The sequence below is a fragment of the Arachis ipaensis genome, chromosome B09, assembly GCF_000816755.2.
Source record: "Arachis ipaensis cultivar K30076 chromosome B09, Araip1.1, whole genome shotgun sequence".
Classification (NCBI taxonomy): domain Eukaryota; kingdom Viridiplantae; phylum Streptophyta; class Magnoliopsida; order Fabales; family Fabaceae; genus Arachis; species Arachis ipaensis.
The window spans coordinates 3728595-3749883 of NC_029793.2; the positions used below are offsets into that span (position 1 = coordinate 3728595).

At 34.7% G+C, this 21289-nt stretch overlaps 1 protein-coding gene and 1 pseudogene across 1 annotated transcript in view; one reads left to right on the top strand and one right to left on the bottom strand.

Annotated features, from left to right (window-relative positions):
• Positions 1–2248, top strand: part of LOC107614845 (probable plastidic glucose transporter 3) — a 5268-nt gene extending 3020 nt beyond the window's left edge. The window contains exons 9-15 of the mRNA XM_021110742.1: positions 44–197; positions 313–456; positions 580–653; positions 985–1073; positions 1229–1343; positions 1449–1670; positions 1996–2248. Of these exons, the coding sequence (XP_020966401.1) occupies positions 44–197; positions 313–456; positions 580–653; positions 985–1073; positions 1229–1343; positions 1449–1637 (765 nt within the window). The 3' untranslated portion in view covers positions 1638–1670; positions 1996–2248. The remainder of the gene's footprint in view (positions 1–43; positions 198–312; positions 457–579; positions 654–984; positions 1074–1228; positions 1344–1448; positions 1671–1995) is intronic.
• LOC107614844 lies at positions 11600–19477 on the bottom strand (annotated as a pseudogene).

Consider the following 21289-nt stretch of genomic DNA (forward strand, 5'->3'; position numbering starts at 1 on the left):
TTATTTATTTGATTCTTCTTTTTTTTTTTTAAAAAAAAAAAAGAGAGGGAAAACCATTGAAGCTGAGGCTGAATTTGAGAAGCTCTTGGGAGGAGTAAATGTGAAATCCGCAATGGCTGACCTGTCAAAGTCTGATAGAGGTGATGAGTCTAGTTCTGTAAAACTATCGGAATTACTCTGTGGCTGCCATGCTAGAGGTAAATTACCATATTTTTTCTATTTTTGAATACTGTTTGTAGAATAGTTGTATCATCTACATGACCACTTTATTTTATCTAATCTTGAAATATTGCTTGTTTCTGCATTTTGCAGTGATGTTCATTGGTTCTGTGCTTTTTGCTTTACAGCAGCTATCTGGCATAAATGCTGTGTTCTATTTCTCATCGACTGTCTTTGAAAGCTTTGGTGTACCATCTGATCTTGCAAATATGAGCGTGGGAGTTTGCAATTTATTGGGTATTCTGGCTCAGCTCTTTTTATTCTTTTATTAAAAAAAGTGTCTTGATTTTGTAAATAATGTTTTTTTGGATAAATACTTACTGTGTATTTCACTCAACCTTTTTGTTTACGGTACTGCAGGATCAATTGTAGCAATGATTCTGATGGATAAACTTGGAAGAAAAGTGCTTCTCATGGGTAGCTTTTTCGGCATGGTAAGGAAGAAAGAGAAAAGAATGAAAATAATAACTTTGCTGAGCTAGGTTAGAAAAGAAAAAGACTCGAGCATTACTTACATAAAATTTTGTTGGACATATTTTCATAAAATTCTTATAAAATTCATACTACAGATAATCGGTCTTGAACTGCAAGGAACTACAGACCCAACTCACTTTGTATTCAGATGTCTAACAAGGATCAAACCTTAGACTAGCTGGATTTGAAGTTGCTGATAATATATCTAGCACCAAATTTTTCATTTTATAAATTTAATTAGATAGTTAATGAGAAATATATGATCCAAACTTTATTGTTTTTCTCGCATAGGCAGTAGCAATGGGTCTACAAGTTCTTGCTGCAAGTTCATTTGCAGCAGGATCTGGAGCAATGTATCTATCCGTTGGTGGCATGTTGCTGTAAGTTTTCAGAAATGCTTAAAGCTTGAATTCAATTAAATATCTGTCTTATTCTGTTAAGTTAGATACAACATATGGATTGAAATACCTTACCTTATTTTTTTTTGTACTGCCAAATTACTGAATACATCTCTATTGTGAAATGGAAAATGCAGGTTTGTGCTATCATTTGCACTTGGGGCCGGTCCGGTTCCTTGTCTCGTTATGTCTGAAATGCTACCCGGCAAGATCAGAGCAAAGGCGATGGCAATTTGCTTGGCTGCGCACTGGGTAATTTCGAAAATTCTCATAGAAAAATTAAAGTATTTAGGCAGATGCTTGTTGAATATGCTCTACTTGTTTGGCTCCTTTCTCTTAGTATTGTTTTTGTAACAGGTGATAAACTTCTTTGTGGGTCTACTGTTTTTGCGCTTGCTGGAGCAAATTGGGGCACAACTCTTGTATAGTATTTTTGGTTCATTCTGTCTGATAGCAGTGGCTTTTGTGAAGAAGTATATTCTTGAAACAAAAGGGAAGTCACTACAGGAAATTGAGATAGCACTTCTTGCTCAAGAAGCATCATAAATGCACTAAAATGTTGACTTCTCTTGTGTTGAGGTAATAAACTAATAATATACACTATTTTCGATTTGATTATACAAAAGGTTGTTCACTCATGATTCATGAGTGACATCTCACTCAATAAGGTTATCAGATGTAATATTATCACCTAGATGTCAGAGAAGCCATTAGTGTATATTTTTATAAACAGAAAAGCGTCAGGTGTAACATTAGCTAAATTTAGAGAACTTCAGTGATCCAATAAAACAAAAGATAACAACAGTTCAGGAAATAATTATCATTGCACTTTTGCTAAATTTTGAGCAATTTCAATATTTTCAATATTAATTCATCCATACTTCTTTATGTTAACCATTTGCAGGAAATTCTCTGCATGGTGCATCAAGGGCATTTTTTTTTTTTGGCGGGGTTTATCATCCCATGCTGAAGTTAGACCCATGCATCAAGTGCTCAACGGAAGGGATCTGTAAATTTTTTAGTTTTTCTTTTTATGTGGAGACTAGGCTTAAACTGAATGGTTGCGTGGGACTAAAAATATTTTTTTTCCATAAAAAATAATTTCTTTCTTTTTTGTCAGTATCTAACTATGATGAAAAGGGCTAAATGGGACGATACCCTTTTTCTCTGTGTTATGCGTGAAACTCTTTAGGTAAAATTTCTCTCTCGTATACTCCCAAGTCCCAACTAATACCCCAAATAGGTCTCCAAAGAATTCACGGTCGGACAGATTTGTTCCCAACAAAATTTAACTAAAATTTTGACCCTGATATTTTTAGTTATACACCAGATACGTTCTCATAGCAGTTTGACCCGGTCAGGACGTCATATGTGGAGGTTAACGGGCTGACGTGTCAGGTTGATTGCCACGTGTCACTTCCAGGACAATTTGGTCCCCATCCAAGCTGGACAAAATGACGTCGTATTGGACCATGAGGCGAATGACGTTGTTTCTTAGAGGACAAATTCGTCCCTACCATGGAAGGCAGAGTTGCGAAACGGCAACGTTTTAAATGGGGGACCTATCTGCCTGTTCAAGGGGACCTATCTGCCCGATGATTATGTTTCGATAGGAATCTATTTGTCTGATAACCTAATATTTAGGGACATATCTGGCCTATAATTGGTGACACTACCCTCAAATATATTCATTGTCTTTTTTTTGTTTCATTGAAAACATAAGCTGATGTATCTAGATCTGGTAGTTTGTAAAATTCTAATCCTCCCTCTCATGACACTCAAATTGAAGATTCTCCTTTCACATGTCACAAAAAAATGTCTTAGACAATCCCAAAGTATGCTAATTTTGAATGACTTAATGCGTATGTTGAAATCTGTATGAAACATCCTCATAATAATTTTGTTAATTCTAAGCTCAGCAATTTTTTAGACGTCCAAAGCAAACAGTAATCAGGCCCAAGGCTCAGAAGAGTGTTAGTCCTGAGGCCATGGCAACTGCAACCAGTGGCACAGCATCTAGATTGTTCAAATTTATTCCAACACCGGGATTGAAGTAGTCTACGAAAAAATGATCCTTTTAAGGATTCCAACACCATATTTTGTTGAGGAAGTATAGGGAGCCAATGGAATATCTGTACAATGTGTACAATGGAGGTTTAGGGATGTCCGATTCGGTATTCGAGATAGAGTAAAGTATCATTTTTGTCCCCAACATTTGGGGTAAATCCTATTTGTGTCCCTAACGTTTAAATCGTCCTATTTGTATTCCTAACGTTTGTAAAAGTAATTCAATGTTATCCTGCTGTCAATTACACATCATGAACGCTTTAGTTTGAGTTTTAAAAATCTCTTCTTGAAGTTAGAATAGAAATGTCTAGGATAGAATCGATGATCTACTTTGAAAAATAGCTCATCAAATGTTGAAACTGATTCATACAACATTTACATAATTCACTTTTCTAGGGATATAATTGAATCTAAACACAAATAGTGGGTATAATATTAAAATCGAACACATTCAAGTGAGACCTAATTGAGAATGAATACATCCAAGTGAGAATAATTGAAAAATATAATCTGATTTGTTAGTATAATTGATAGTAGGATAACATTGAATCACTTTTATAAACGTTAAGGATACAAATAGGACGATTTAAACGTTAGGGACACAAATAGGACTTACCCCAAACGTTGGGGACAAAAACGATACTTTACTCTTAGAGATATAACTATTAGTGTTATCTTTTTCCTATCAGGTTAAGCTTTTGTGATGAGTGGTTTCATGACATGGTATATTTGTGTATAAATACATGTGTGGTTTAATTTATTTTCAATGTGTATTTGTATTTCATAATGTATTTTATACTAGTGGCTGACTTTGGTGGCTGATTTTGGTGTACATATAGCAGAATTCATTTTGATAAATGGATGAAACAAACCAAAAGCAATGTGTTTCTTTTATACTATTTCACCACAATTGATTTCATGCATATCCATTTAAATATAATGAGATATTTCAATCTAACAATTTGATCATCAACACAGATTAAAACTTGCCTAAACAGCCACCACATACATACAAAACACAACTACAGCTACCAATGCCCCCAATTATTATACCCCTAAATAAAGCAAAAACAGTGAGTTAAACCCCAAATTGGTCCCTGAGATTCACAAAATGCACCGATTTAGTCCCTAACTTCCTGATTGCACTAATTACGTCCTCCAGATTGCAAAAAATGCATCAACATGGTCCCTCTCGAATTTTCCGTTCATATTTCTTGCCGACGGGAGTGACGTGGCGAATGATTGCCACGCTGGAGGATGGAAAACGTCGTCGTATTGAGTTTTGGCGCTAAACCCATAACTAGACGACGCCGTTTCAAGTAGGAAGTATTAACAAAACGTTCAACCAACCCTCCCCCTCCCCCACTCCCCCCCCATATTCAAAGAGATCACTTTGTCTTCCTCATCTTCTGTGAACTGAAAGTGCCAAACCCTGGCATTCGAGAGCCCTAGCGAGGCTTTTCGGAGTGAAACAATTTGGAGTTCAAAGGAACCTGGTCATCGTTGGCTCAAGATCGCTGAAGAAATGAGCAAAGATTCTGCGTGAAATTCCCTGTGACAGAGGTAGGCATGCAGTATATTAGATACTGTTGTTTTGTTTTTCATAGTGGTAAGGTATCCATCATTATGGATTTTACTTGGGAATTTGGTGTAGATTGATGAAAAATCATGGATGCTATGTTAGTAGCTAGGGTTTTTTGCACCTGGTGGTGTGGGTAGGGGTAATCGGAATGCTCTGTTTTCAAATCGAAAATATGGGCATTTCTATAATGGCATAGTCACTGAAGTAGTTGTTAGCAAGCAATTTTGGAATATGATCTGTTGTTGTTTGCTGATTCCATATGTTAGATAAAATGTTTTTTTTTTCATTACAGATGAAAAAGTTGCTGGATATCAGGTTCCATCATGGTGGAACGTTTAAGAAGAATGTTGATGGAAGATTGGTTTATTTCGAACATGGAGTTTCGACACCTAAACTGATAGAGGGGAAAGAAACTGTTCTGTGTCTAGATTATGTTCCACAAGAAGAGCCTGGAAGTGTAAACAACAAGAACACCCCTGAAGATACCTTAAATGAAATGCCAGATGACAAATCAATGTGAGATTCAATAATTTCTTTAGAATTTTCAGTTTCAAAATTCACTCACAATTTTATCCTCGCACTAAATATGGGTCAAATTTACCATACAACAAAAGTAATGTTCAAACATTTTTTGATTGGGGTACCTGAAATTGCAATTGTGTTATATTCTTGTTGTACTGTTCGGAATTTGTTCTCTTGTCAGTGAAAGAACTAAACTATTTAATAATTAAATATTGAGGTCCTAGAAATGCAATTGTGAAAATGAGTTTCAAAATCGCAATGAAGTGCGTGATAAATCAAGAAAAATTCTTAAACAAAATCTATTTGTTGGTCTTCAATCAGGTCAAAGTGCGAATCGTACTGCTTGCATCTAGCGGACACTTTGCTGGTTGTCTTTGATGGTGATGCAGTTGTGGCTCACACGACCTTTCACAGGTTAGGAAACAATTAATTCGGCTAAAATTTGAAGTAATAGTTTTTGCTTGATATGTTTGGCGGAGAGAATCTTTTGCAACAGACATGCACAATGCACATGCCATTCTAACTGTTCCCATATGCAATGTTGTACTTGGTTTTTATTTTTCCTGGATGTTGTGAATAAGTTATGCTTGAGTTTTTGTACTATCAGAAACCTAATGCTTCTTGCTGACCTGTGATGTTGATAGCCAATATTTTAAAGCTTGCATTACCTTTCGTTTGTAGCACCCTCATTTATCACTCTTGGGAGACTTGATGCAATCTTAATTCCTTACCAAACTCTGGTGTTCATTCTGTGTTCTCAACTTCTGATGCATCAGTTATCAAATTGGAGTTTTTCAGATTTAATGCTCAATTATTGATTTATGATGTTGGCTTCTTGAAATTTGAATCTTTTAGAAGGGTTTAGATGCATCATCCATTCTATATTTCCTTCTTGAGAACAAGGAAAATGTTTAAAGCTTTCCTTTAGGCATTGCGTTTCTCCAGTGCAAGGCATGGGAATGAATTCTTGTTTGGCTTAATTAGATGGAGGGTATCCGAAGATTTAGAGTTAAATTGAGTCCAAGAGAAAACTATTGGCAAACATTTAAAAAGATTTAGATTTTAATAGTTTGATTTTGACATGATTTTCTATGGGCTCTTCACAGGACGTTTCTCACACCCACACCGATCTGGTACTCGCGAGCCTCTGCTCTAACTTGGCCTCCTTGTGGTTGATCGCATAGAACTTCATCGGCACATCCAACCATCATCCAACCAGCAAAGCACGGCTACGAGAATGAACAGGGAAGAAGAAGAAGAAGAAAAAGAAGAAGAAGATGAAGAAGATGATGAAGACGAAGAAGTGGTGCGCTACTTCTGAGTTAGGGTTTAAAAAGGGATCAGGAACCAAATTGGATCATAAACTTTCATTTGCCACATCATGCAACCATTAGACACTCCAGCGTGGCAATCATTCGCCACGTCACTCCCGCCGGCAAGAAATATGAACGGAAAATTCGAGAGGGACCACGTTGATGCATTTTTTGCAATCTGGAGGACGTAATTAGTGCAATTGAGAAGTTAGGGACTAAATCAGTGCATTTTGTGAATCTCAGGGACCACTTTGGGGTTTAACTCCAACAACAGTATGCTTCTTCACAACTTGGCTATCCTTATTCTTCTTCAACAACAGATCCTCCAACTGCTTCACTCTCTCCTCCAAGCCATCGTTTAACATATGCATTAAGTCATTCAAAATTAGCATACTTTGGGATTGCCTGAGACATTTTTTTGTGACATGTGAAGGAGAATCTTCAATTTGAATGTCATGAGAGGGAGGATTAGAATTTTGCAAGCGACTAGGTCCAGATACAATACATCAGCCTGTGCTTTTAATGAAACCAAAAAGGGCAATAAATATATTTGAGGGTAATGTCACCAATAATAGGTCATATAGGTCCCCAAACATTAAGTTATCAGACAAATAGGTCCCTATAGAAGCATAATCATAAAGCAAATAGGTCCCCTCGAACAGACAGATAAGTTCTCCATTTAAAACGTTGCTGTTTCGCAACTCTGCCTTCCATGGTGGGGCGAATTTGTCCTCCACGAAACGACGTCGTTCGTCTCATGATCCAATACGACGTCGTTTTGTCCAACTTGGATGGGGACTAAATTGTCCTGGAGGTGACACGTGGCAGTTAACCTGACACGTCAGCCCGTTAACCTCCACGTAGGGCGTCCTGACCGGGTCAAACTGCCATGGGGACGTATCTGGTGTATAACTAAAAACGTAAGGGTCAAAATTTTAGTTAAATTTTGTTGGGAATAAATCTATCTGACCGTGAATTTCTTGGGGACCTATTTGGGGTATTACTCAATATGAAAATATCATGTTACTCAATCGAAAAGTCAAGGATATAACATGGGCAGAAACTACAACTGAAAACATTAAGCACTAAGCAGATAAAGAAAAAAAAAATTGCAAAACATTAAAATTATCACTAATAACAACATCAAACAGGCCATGGTGACATTCTAGTATTATTCCTGATGACAATAAAAATGGAAGATTTAACATTGAGCTGATTCACTTGGAATTTGAGAAAATGTTTTGCATCTGATCCTTATTAATTAAAATTATCTAACACTTTGCGTTTGGTATATATCTAATTATAGGGTTGTTTGTAGTGTGTTTTGGTTTTTTTAGAGAAAAGTCATCTGATTTGATCGTTTAATTAAATATAGGTTTGATTTGGTTCGGTTTTTTCAATCAATTAAAGAAAAATACTATCGTACTATTTCACAAAGTCATAACATTGAAATCGACAAACACAAATATACAATAACTAATAAAGTTTTGATTCAATGAAATTTAACGATAAAATGAATTCAAATAGGACAATTAAGGAAGTTTAAAAGTTCAATAGTCAACACTCAACACAACTGAAAATAAAAATAAATTTTCATTAAAAGATAGACAAATTATGGTGTCTTCTCCAACAAAATAGCTAAATTTCTTAATGCAAACCAACCTGAAATAAAAAAGCAGTTACATAATAATAATAATAATAATAATAATAATATAACACTAGTAGAAAAATATTCTAATCTAGTTATACATTCTAATAATAAAGAGAACAATTCATACCATAACAAGATATACTCAATGAAACTGAACACCAGAATCTTCTTCATTAGGATCATGAGTAGGTGCAAGTGTGTAACTTCTACAAAATATATAAAACAAGAAACAATCATAATAACTAATATATATAAATAAAAACTATATTAAAATAAAAAAAATTATAAATCGAAACTTAATTATACCTAATTCCAACTTTTTCAATTCAGTCGGAGATCTGATGCTTGTTGATTCATTCAAAAGAGGAACTGGCGACAATTCAATGTCGCTCATATTCTCACTTGAATTGACATCAAACTGCATAAACACCCATATCCAATTTAAAAAAACCATTTAATAACATGAATCAAAGACACAAATTCAATAATAAAATAGGAATACTTATAATTAAAAATTTCTCATTTCAATATCTAAGAATGATGAAAAAGTACCAAATGAGATAATACTATGTTTTAGCCCTTTTCATTTTTTGCCATTGCCAAATCAAAATATCTCATGCAAGTTGAACTAATAATCCAAGAAAGCCACACTCATCTTGATACAAGAAAAAAACTTTCAGTAAAGATAAACTAAGTGTCAAAACAAAAAAATTTATTCATACATGTTCCTATTTCTATCCCCACATCTATTCTTAATATATAAAAGTAGATACATAAACATGCACCACATTACTTTTGAGACATTTCTTTCCTCCTACTAATGTCATGTCAACAATATTACTTACTTGGCACAATTTTAGAATCAACCACTCAATTCTTGCCAAATCAACTACTATTTCCAAATCAGCAAAAAAAAAAATATATATATATATACAAATAAAAAACTAAAAAATAGAATCCAATAAATTTGTAACCTCCAAATACATTGAATTCATATTCCTATATTTATTATATCTTACCGTTATAAACAATACAATAAATTTATAACCGCAACAATTAATTTATAAATTAAAAGTTTAAAAAATAAAAATTATATTTTATTATTATAATTATGTTTATTATAATCATTTTAATTTTTGCCAATGAGTTATACCTCAAATAGCATAGTCTCCCATATTGGTCGCGAGTTCAAGTCTCTGTATCTTTGGTAAAAAAAAATAATCATTTTAATTTTTAGAAATAACACTAGGTACAAAGAACTATTATTGTAGTTTTTACTTATTATTAAAAACAAATTCTATTTTATTTTACCAATATAAATTTTGAAAAGAATATTTGAAAATTAAAAAAAAAAAAAACAAATTTATTAAAAGAGTATCAAAATGAAACCAAAAAATATATGATATTAGACATACATTTTCATATTAGATACATTTATAGTATATAAGATGCATCATGCATACATGTTTACCTGAAAACACTAATTAACTATTTTCTTTTTTTTTTACTAAAAATGTTTAACTTTTAGCTTTTATTGCGCATATTTGTACATATAAGATGCGTCATGCATGGATACAAATATAAATATATAATTATTACAATAATTATGTTGACCGCAACTCTATAAGTTTAGGCCATTGACTACGTTAATTGCATTGCCAACTTTAGAATAATTATTATTTGGCACAACTTTAGAATCAACCACTCAATTCTTGCCAAATCAACTATTATTTTTAAATCAGCAAAAAAATAAAATATACAAATAAAAAACTAAAAAATAGAATCCAATAAATTTGTAACCTCCAAATATATTGAATTCATTTCCTATATTTATTATATCTTACCGTTATAAACAATACAATAAATTTATAACCGTAACAATTAATTTATTAATTTTTATAAATAACTCACCAAAGGTAATAAACATCCATATTATAAATGTCATAATAATATTATTAATCATAATAAATTTTACATTATAAGTATTTAAATTTTATACCATTTAAACTACATATATAAGTCTCTTATCACTATTCCTTCACATAACATCAAATTTAGCACAAAAAATTTATTTTCGAACTGCATATCTCAAACTTACTCAATAGAGCATCATTCTTTCAGAGCAGAACGATTAGATCTAATGACCATGCAATGAGAATCTAATGATCAGGTATGACAAAAAAAAATCACAACATGCATCATACATTCATACTTCCTCAAATATCATATACTCAATGATAACATAAATTGAATATTGGAATAGGAAAAGATCTTCACAATTTTAGCATCTGTAAACAAAATTGATAACAAATTAGGATGGAACTGTGTTAAATGTAAAAGTGTCAGAAGAAAGCATATATAAAAAAAGAAACAACTACGTTTATGGCACATGTAATCAAACACCACAATATCCAACAATAAGGTAACTCTATATACTTTTCATAATCTCATCTATCAAATTATTAGTTGTTAGCCCAATACTTATTTTAGGTTCAGAATTCAATTAAAGATTTTAGATCAAAGTATTACAACAACTTTTGTACTATTTGATGGCGACGCAAAAAATTTATTGGGCACAACTGCTTTAAATCTAATGACATTTCAGAAAAATAATGACATTGAAGCACCACCCCATCAAGAGATTAAGGAGAAAGAAAACCATACAAATTCAAGACACATCTTCGGAAGAAGAACATACATACAAAGATAGAACCAAATAACACAATAGAAAGTGCATCAAATTCAACAATTCATAAAGAACATATCTTCACAAGAACCTACGACAAAAAGAAGAAAGTACAAACTCTAACAACCAATAAAAAAAGGAGGACGAGCGCCACATAAGATGACTAAGTCCATAAACTAAAACAAATGCAAAAATCAAACCACCAAATAAAAATGTTTAAAAATATTTACAACTTCCATCCAAATCTTTTGTACTACAAATTATTTAAAATAAAATATCTTTTAAATTTAACTTCAATTTACACATATTTAATTTATTTCCACAAAACATAACAATTTTTAATATTTATTATATACTATTATTAATTTACCGTCCCGCGCATCGCGCGGGTCTCATTATAGTTATTGAATAATGAGTACTACAAAACATTGAAACCAAGATTAGTCATTAACGTTGATTCCACGATGAAGATAACAGTACAACATTTTTTTGACGAAAATTAATTGGCAGTCTATAAATTAAAAAAACAAAAAAAGACAAATAAACAATCTTAAAAAATATTATTTGTACACTAAAATCAATCACTAATATATTTGTGTATAAATATATGTGTGATTTAATTTATTTTTAATATATATTTGTATTTCAACATGTATTTTATATTGATGGCTAACTTTAGTGGCTAATTTTAGTGTACAACTAGCATAACCCAACAATCTTACATACATCAATGTGAGTCTCAACTTTCAAAAATTAGTTTGGGAATACGAGCAATCTTGTGCCAGTCCTCCCCTGTTCCTTCCTTGCACCGCTCCCTCAATGCTGGGCAGCCTCCAATAATCAAAGTTTGAAGTGACGTAAGATGCCGTACACCTTCAGGCAAGCATCTCAAACCCTCACATTCATCAATTGACAAACGTTCAAGGGAACATAAGTTTTCCAAATCCTGTTCTGGTAAACACTCTAGCTTACCACAGCTTTGGATGCGTAGATCAGACAAAGTAGTGAGTTTTGTGATGTCAGATGGCAGTTTCTTCAATTCTCTGAAATTTGATATCTTGAGAGTTGCAAGAGAGATCATGTTGTCCATCATTCCTTCTGGGAAGCACGACACTTCATCACATTCATAAAGATGAAGTTGGTTAAGGCCGTTGAGATTATAGATTGACTTCAGTTACTCATTGCTACAATACAAAACACTGAGTTTTTTAACATGTGGAAGGCACTGCAATTGCAGTTTAGGGCAATTCTCGATGGATAGAAAGAGAGGGGAACATGTGTGTTGTTTCCCGTTTCATCAACTGCTCCACGTTTGGCAATCTCTCCACCAGCAAGTACTCCAAAGATGGGAATGGCTTTGCTTCAACACCCTCATAACTTTCATCTTCCTCAATGTACCGCACTTCATCCATGGAGCTTATCTCAAGCTCTCTAAGAGACGGGAGTCTCCCAAGTGACGGAAGTTATCTGCAGGTTTTACATCGTATAAGTTGCAAAGAAACTAAACTATTGAGAGCTGAACTATTTCCCATCCAAGTTGGCAAATGTAATCCGCCATAGCCACCTATTTGCAACCGCTTGAGATTTGAGTGAGGTTGGAGTGCTTCAAGTACTTCTTCCACACCAACTGACTTAGTTTCACCACTGTTTTCCCACCACAAATATAACACCCGAAGGTCTTATTTACCCTTCAAATTGGCATCTTCAGCTTCACATACATTGCTGACATAATGCGATGAATAATCCAACCCAGGTTCATAATGCAAAAATGAAGTGGGGTCTCAAGGTGATGATGGACCTGATGAGGAATCAAGTAATGGGAATGAAAAAAATAAGAATGGAGCCAAATGAAAGAGAAGGAAGAGACAGAGTGAGGAAGTTCTCTAAGTGGACGAAGGACTACTACACCTAAAGGGAGAAGAGCATGTTAAAGTTATCCTATGCTGAGTTGGCAAAGTTGGTTATGTAATAGAATGAGAATGATGGGTATGGGAACAACAATGCTAGAAATCAAGAGGGTATCAGCCAATAAAATCAGCTAAATACTTTTGGGTAAATCCAAAATTTCTACGTGGCTGGTGTTTATGCTAGGCATTAGGATGTTTCTTCTACTAATTATCAGAATGTTTCTTTTTCATATTAAATGGATGTTCTTTTATATATTTTATAAATTTTTTTATATACTAAGAATCGGAATTGTTGGAAGTTCTGTGATTTCCGCCCCTATTTCTCTAACGTATCATTTAGAATTTTAATTTAGGGTGAGAAGCAATTAATATCAAATATTATAAATTAAAAACAAATAAAATTAATTAAATATAATTATAAATTAGTTAAATTTTTTTTTTTTGGCTAATCACCTCTTGGTTCCATATACTTTTTCGTATGAAAATCATGCGTAGTGTGAGAGAATAAAAGATGCTGTATAATTTAGTGAATGACAAGTATGAATTGAATTGTATTTGTAAAGGAGTTTTTATCTTTACTCGAAAAGGGGCCATTTGGATGTACTCTTATGTACTCCTTTTGTATCATTCAATTCTTACTAATTTTGCATTGATTGATTCATTAACTCTTTTCTCTCTTTACTATTGTTTGATATTATTATAGCAACATGAGATAATTAACTTTCCTTTCCTCTCATATTCAAATGACGTAACTCTGCCCAACTATGCCATTTCTCTGAATTGACAATGTATACATTTAGTGTTAGATAGGAAGCAACAACTTCAATCACAAGATGTCGGAGATTATGCAAGCGAGTCAAGTGTTTCAATAAACTAAAGCTCATGACAACGCATTAGTTTTAAGATTTTCAATTTATGTAAACTGTAAATAGAATCAAGAATGCTCTTTATATCCAAACCACAGAGCCCTAGGTATCTAAAGTGGCTTAAATTCTCGACAGATGGAAAATTTGAAAGTTCTCGTGCATAATACTCAAAAATGTTTGTTGGACAAAAATATATTAGTATTCTACCAATTGTATTGAGTGTACCATCTAAATTATATAACGTTCGCAAAGATTCAAATTTCTCACATGATTTTTTTGTTACTTAAATTATTTTTTTATCAATAGTAGATGTAGGTTTATTTGTTGTAATTTTTTTAGTGAGAGTACATAAAAAGTACATAAAGAGTACATAAGGAGTACATTAGTATATACAGTGTAATAACTCAACAGATATTTTTAAAGGATTTTTCATTCTCTTCAACAATGAGAAGAACTTATTTTTGCTGAGTGTATTGGTTATATACAATGAGTAAAGAATCATAATTATCTCACTTTCCCCCTTTCCAACAAAGCAAACTTCATTGGTGGCAACACGACTACTACTACTCATCCCACAACTCTTTTACGCATTGAGTACAACAACATTTGGCATCTTAGATTAGGACACATACCCATACATAAATTAATTTTACTGAAGAAGTATTATCCTTTTATTTTATAGATTGTATTGCTTTAAAACTTCCTTGTGACTCATGTCATTTTACAAAACAAAAGAAATTATTTTTTGATTTTAGTACAACTCAAATAAAAAATTGTTTTGACTTAGTTCATATGAATATCGGGGGTCCTATTTCTGTCTCTTCCAATGAAGGACATAGGTATTTTTTGACTGTGGTGGATGACAAAAGCAGATTCACTTGGATTTTTTTTATGAAAACCAATCACAATTGGTTATTAATTTTGTGAATTTTGTCCAAGTACAATTTCAAAAACAAGTATATAAGGACTGACAATGGGTCAGAATTTACTCTAAAATCCTTTTTTTGTATCAACTAGCATTTTACACTAAATCTCTTGTGTAGAAACACCAGAGCAAAACGGGATTGTAGAGCGAAAATACCATCACATTTTAGGTGTTGCTATTTCAATCAGGAATTCCACATTGTACGCAATTGCTCACGCTATTCACCTAATTAATAGGTTGCCCAGCACTAAACTGGATAATGCTAGTCCTTATAAGTTTTTGTATAGTAATTTACCTAACTTTTCATATTTAAAAGTATTTGGTTCTCTTGCATATACCTCCACATTAACAAATTCAAGAACAAAATTAGAACCAAGAGCAGGAAAACAAATTTTCTAAGTTTTAAATTAGGAACAAAGGGTTTTCGACTTATTGATTTAAAATCAAAAGAAATTTTCATATATAGAAATGTAACTTTCTACGAAACTCATTTTCCATTTTCAATATGATACACCATCCACACATCATTTGCAATCACCCACACCTATCACATTCATAGATTCAAATGAACATTTCTCAAGTTCAATGCACTCACCAATTTCCTCACACACCATTATACCAATTACCACACCACACACTAACAATGCACCTGCATCATAAAACTTCGACATCACACATGAATGCATCACTAGAAAATCTGAAAGAGTCAAGAAATTGACTGCTTATTTGAAGGACTACCATACGTAACTCACTCTAGCAACTTTGCCAACTCTAACACTTTATATCTTATCTCACAATACTTATCATATGATAAACTAACCCCAAAATATAAGTCTCTTTCTCTATTCATCACCTCAAATCCAAAACCTAGCACTTATGAGGAAACAGCTGCACATGAATGTTGGAAAAATACAATACATGCTGAATTGGCAGCTCTAGATCAAAACAGAATATGGTGTCTCACTGAACTCCCAAAAGGCAAGAAGGCTGTGGGTTGCAAATGGATTTTTCGAGTAAAATTCAATCCCGATGGTACCATAGAAAGACACAAAGCGAGACTGATTGCAAAAGGATTCACTTAAGTGCAAGGAGTGGATTATGGTGATACTTTTAGTCCAGTTGTCAAAATGACTACCCTACGAGTAATGTTAGCGTTAGCAGCGACAAAGAAATGACATTTGAAACAGTTGGACATCAATACTGCCTTCCTTCATGGAGATTTGGACAAAAAAGTTTATATGAAGATACCATCCGGTTTGACTGTATCACAACCAGGTTTGGTTTGTAAATTGTAAAAATCTCTATATGGGCTTAAGCAAGCAAGCAGACAATGAAACATTAAGCTCACTCAGACTCTTGATGCTAGTTATAAGCAGTTTTTTTATGATCATTCCCTCTTCATCAAGAAATAATCCAAAAGCTTCACTGTCATTCTAGTATATGTTGATGACTTAGTTTTAACTAGGAATGACATTGGCAAAATCAATTGCATCAAGCAAATTTTGGCTGACAAATTCAAAATAAAGGATCTTGATGATCTCAAGTACTTCTTGGGAATGGAAGTAGCACGCTCTAACTCTGAAATTCACATTTATCAGCAGAACTACTACGGAAGTATGTCATGGACCTTCTCAAGAATTTTGGTTATCTAGATTGCAACCCTCTCTCCACTCCTTTTGATTATAATCATAAACTCTTGAAGGAATCCGGTACCATTTTAACGGACAACACTACTTACAGATAACTCATCGGCCAACTCCTTTACCTCACAAACACTAGACCCCATCTCTTATGCTGTGGGACGTTTGAGCCAGTTTTTGAACTGTGCAACCACTTCTCGCTTAGAAGCTATTTTAAGCGTACCTAATATTTAAAGGGCAGGCCTGCAACTAGTCTATTCTTCTCCTCTACTTCTAATCTGCATCTCACCGGATTTGTCAATGCTGACTGGGCTACCTATGCCGATACTGATCGTTCTGTTTTTGGTTATTGCTTCATGCTTAGAAACTCTCTCGTTAGCTGGAAGAGTAAGAAGCAAACCACAGTATTGATTAGGAAAGAGCTGCTAAGAGGGATGATTCGCCCTTAGCCCCTGTCTAAAACCTAGCAAATAGACCGTTGTAAACCAAGTGAACTAGAGCGAACCGGAGAAGCAAGCAAATAAATAGCGGCCTCTCATCCACCTCTAGTAGTTAAAGGAAAGTATTTCGATATTTGATCTGCCGATTCAGGAGCGATTAAAGCGAATACAATAAAAGAATACAAGGCCCATGAAAAGCATCTCGACTGCTTCAAAAATAAGGCCTCTCCTCTGTAGAAGTTAAATATAGGTCTCTTCTTGCTGTTGCCACTTGTGAAACTAGTTGGTTATCTTTCTTAATAGATTTCATTGGTTTGCTGCTTCAAAAGTTTATCACTCTATTCTGTGACAACTAGTCAGCCATTCACATTGCCAATAATCCCATCTTTCATGAAAGAATCAAACACATTGAAGTGGACTGCCACATTGTTCGTGAAAAGTATTTGTCTAGTCTCATTCATCTTATGCCAGTTCGTTCCAAAGACTAGCTAATTTTTTTTACCAAAAGCTCTGCTACCAGGTCCTTTTCTTACTAATGTTTCTAAGTTAGGATTGTTAGATTTATACAATTCTAGCTTGCAGGGGATGTTACCTAGATCATTTTTTATCAATAGTAGATATAGACTTATTTGTTATAATTTTTTTTAGTGGGACATAAGAAGTACATTATATAAAGTGTAATAACACAATAGATATTTTTTAAGGAATTTTTCATTCTCTTTAATAATGAGAAAAAATTATTTTTCTCCCTCTCTTAATCCCTTCGGTAGTGTTTGTTTTGAGATACTGAGACAGAGATGGGGAGACTGAGACTCAGTATCATGTTCGTTGGTTTAGAGACTGGTACTAAAATTTTTGTCTCAGTCCCTAAAATTTCAGTATTTCAGTACCTCTAACAAGTGGGGACACAGGGGACTAAAGTTTTTAGAGATAGAGACTGAAACTTTGATAACATTTTATACCTAAAATACCTTCATTTCAATTAATTAATTCCAATTTTACCCTTTGTATAAATTAAATTAGAATTTCATTCTTATTTCAATTTCTGTCTCCCACTTTTCACCAAACAGAGATTTATTTCAATCTCTGTCTCTTAGTCTCTGTCTCTCGGTCTCTGTCTTTCCGTCTCTGTCTCTACCAAATGCTACCTTCTAGTTCATCAAACCATCAACATTACAGTTTCAGCAGTTTAGGACATGAAATTTTCTTCACCTTTTGATAGTGTTTTACTATCATATTTGAAACCAATATGATGTGTGCTTGGCAAATTAGTAAGGTTTGCTTCCTCCAAACACATACTTTTATCTGTAATTGACAGAGCAAGATCATGGACTAGATCATGCATTTTGAAATAAACCTCTCCTAAACAGTCATCGATCTCAACATCTTGAAAAAATTATTTTTGGCACAATTCGTTCCAATTTATGTTGCCAACCTCCTCTGCATCCAAGTTTGCCCGAGGTGAAATAAGACTGTTGGCCATCCAAAGATGAATCAACTCTTGTTCACTGATTCTTGTATCTTTGGGAAATATGGCACAGAAAGCAAAGCACTGCTTCAATGTTGGTGTCAGGTGTAAGTAGCTCAACCTCAATGCAGGCAAAATATGATTTTCATTCGGTAAAGTCCATAGGCTACTTTCCTTAACCTCAAGCCATTCATTTCTGGTATTTTTGGAGCGCCTCAGACCTCCTAATGCTTTTGCTGCAAGAGGCGATCCCCCACACTTGCTCACTATCTCCTTGCCGATTTTCACAAGCTCTTCATCCTCCTCTTTGTCATCTCTAAATGCACGCTGTTTGAACAATGACCAACAATCATCTTCAGATAGGCCTGACAAATCATGAGTTTGGTATGCACCCATGATTGTTGCAACATCTTTATCACAACTGGACACCAAAACAGAGGCACCTTTGGATCCGCAACAAAAACAGATTTCAATTGATCCTATTTGTCTTCGTTTAGTCCGAACTCCAATTGTTGGTTTTTAACCCACACATCATCTAAAACCAATAAGAACTTTTTACCCTGAAGCAATCCTTTCACTTTTTCTTCCATCACAGGTAGCTCCAAAACTTTGCACTCATTCTTTGTGATAGATTGTACAATGGAACACAAAATCCTTCTGACATTGAAAGTCTCAGAAATACAAAGCCAAATCTTCAGGTTAAAATGGCTACTTACTCGTTCATCATGGTAGACCAACTGAGCAAGTGTTGTTTTCCCAAGACCACCTAAGCCAACGATGGGATAGACAGAAAGGAACTCAGAGTTTCGTGTCCGGCTAAGAAGAAACTCCACAACCTTCTCTTTAGCTGCATCTCGTCCAAGTACTTGAGGACTAACAATAGTTGGGCTTGTTTGGCGCCATTCAGCTACTTCAGTTGGCCTCTCCCTGACTCCTTCCCTTAGAAGAAACTTGTTCTTATCTTCAGCAATTTGATCCAATCTCCGTACGATCTCATTCAGCTCATGTCCAACCTTGCGGCGAAGCATGATGTTGTTCGGTTTGAAAGATGATAACCACCCATGTTGAGAGGATTTCGTAGGCAACTGATCAAGGACGTCATCCAGCAGGTACACAGCATCTTTAAGTTGTTGGAGCCAAATCTTGATAGGGGGTTAGACCATTGTTTCTCCTCAGCATCATCAAGAACAACTTTTGATGAGTGCCAAAGTTCGTGACAGGTCTTCAGTCTTTTGCTTGATCTCAGAGAAGGCTGCGAATTCTCTCTGGACCAAAGGGATCACTTTCTCCAGCACAATCCCAAGCAAGGACTCAGCCATTTTCAGAAATGCAACAAATGAAAAAAGAAAGAAAGAATGGTTTTGCTTTGATGAGTGCAAATGGCTGTAGGAAAGAAATGAATTAATTGTGAATAGAAACTGTCTTGTAATGCAAAATACAGTCAGTGTTGAAAGAAAACTCCAACAAAAGTTAGTGGATCATCTTTTAATTTCTACCAGCTATTCTTACTCGTGTACTTTATTGTTAAGTTTAAGTTGATTTTGGGTTATACAAATGATGACAAACATTTATTGGGATAAAGCCCAAATGTGTTTAATTGTGTGTTTTAGTGATGCAGGCCCATTATCCTTTTCTCAGCCCAACAATGTTGCTTAAGTATTCATTGAGTGCTTCAAATCAATGCACAAGCCCAAGGCACTTAATAAGCACCGTTCAGCAAAAACTAGAAGGCTATGCATTTGCTAAAGTGAAAAATGGGCATCTGTCTTCATCATGGAGAAAGGAGGACATCTGGAACAAAAAGAAAAACACAACAAGGACAGCTGTGGCTCTAGCAAAGCAACAAAACATAAGGACATCAGCAAATCAAAAATGCAGAAGATCACAAGTAAAGTTTGGAAGAGCAAAACAAAAACTCAGAGCTATGGACAGCAGTTGGAATGGCTCAAATATGGAAATACTTTGCATGCCAAGGAAGACAACAACTCCAAGGACAACAGAGGTTGGTGGATCAGACCCTCCAACAAGCAGCGTTAGTGGAGCAGGATGGAAAAAAGGAATGCATGCCATAGGAGACAACTCCAACGGGTTGATGGTACAAAGAAATTGGAAGAGGCAAGGAAGAACAAAGTGGTAGAGCAAGCTGATTCTATAAAGGAAGCCTCACTCTACCATTTGAAGTCAAGGAAGAGAGCACACACATTCAGAGCATCATCTCTAACACAGAGCTGAAATCTCTTTCTTCTACTCAAGCTTAATTCTGATTTTTTGTTATGGCTGTCTTGTGTTATTTTCTGTTTTGAAAAGGCAATTATGTGAGGTTCAAAAGCCAAGAGAGAAAAGGCAAGAGTGATGCAAAATAGCCACTGTTTTCTTTATGTAATTTGGGTATCTGAACTAGGATTAGTTCCCCTTGCCAAGTTGGGTTAGCACTTGGTGAGAACTGAATCTGTGAAGATTCCCCTTCCAAGTTGGGATAGCACTTTGGGGTAGCTAAGCTTTGGTTAAGAAAGTTTAGGGGTTGATACTAGTTGAATTAGGGAAAAATTCAATAGTATTGGTGTATGTAACCTGAGAATTATAGTGAAAATTCCACCATGGTTTATGGTGGAGACTGGACGTAGGATTCATGGCACCAAGAATCCGAACCAAGATACATGCTGGCCTCTTTCTCCTCTTCTCTGCTCTTTTAATGTTCTGTGTATGAGACTATTTTAAATAATCTCCTGCAACTCGTGCAACAGCTTAAACAGAGCTTGAAATTTTAAGTTTAAAGGAAACTTGATTCAACCCCCCTTCTCAAGTTCAACCAGAACCATCAATTGGTATCCAGAGCAAGGTCTCAAGAAGGCAAGCTTCACAGCTTGGAGTAAAGATCCATGGCCAATAACATGAATCCCAACATCGTGACTTTCACTCTCACTGAAGGGCAGTCCAACAACAGACCTCCCTACTTCAATGGCAGCAACTACTCTTACTGGAAAGAGAGAATGAGAATCTTCGTGCAGTCGATCGACTACAACATCTGGAAGATCATTCTCAATGGTCCAGACGTTCCCACCAAACAGAATGCTGATGAAGGAGTTGTGGCAAAGGAGGACAGCGAATGGACAGATGAAGAAAAGAAGAAG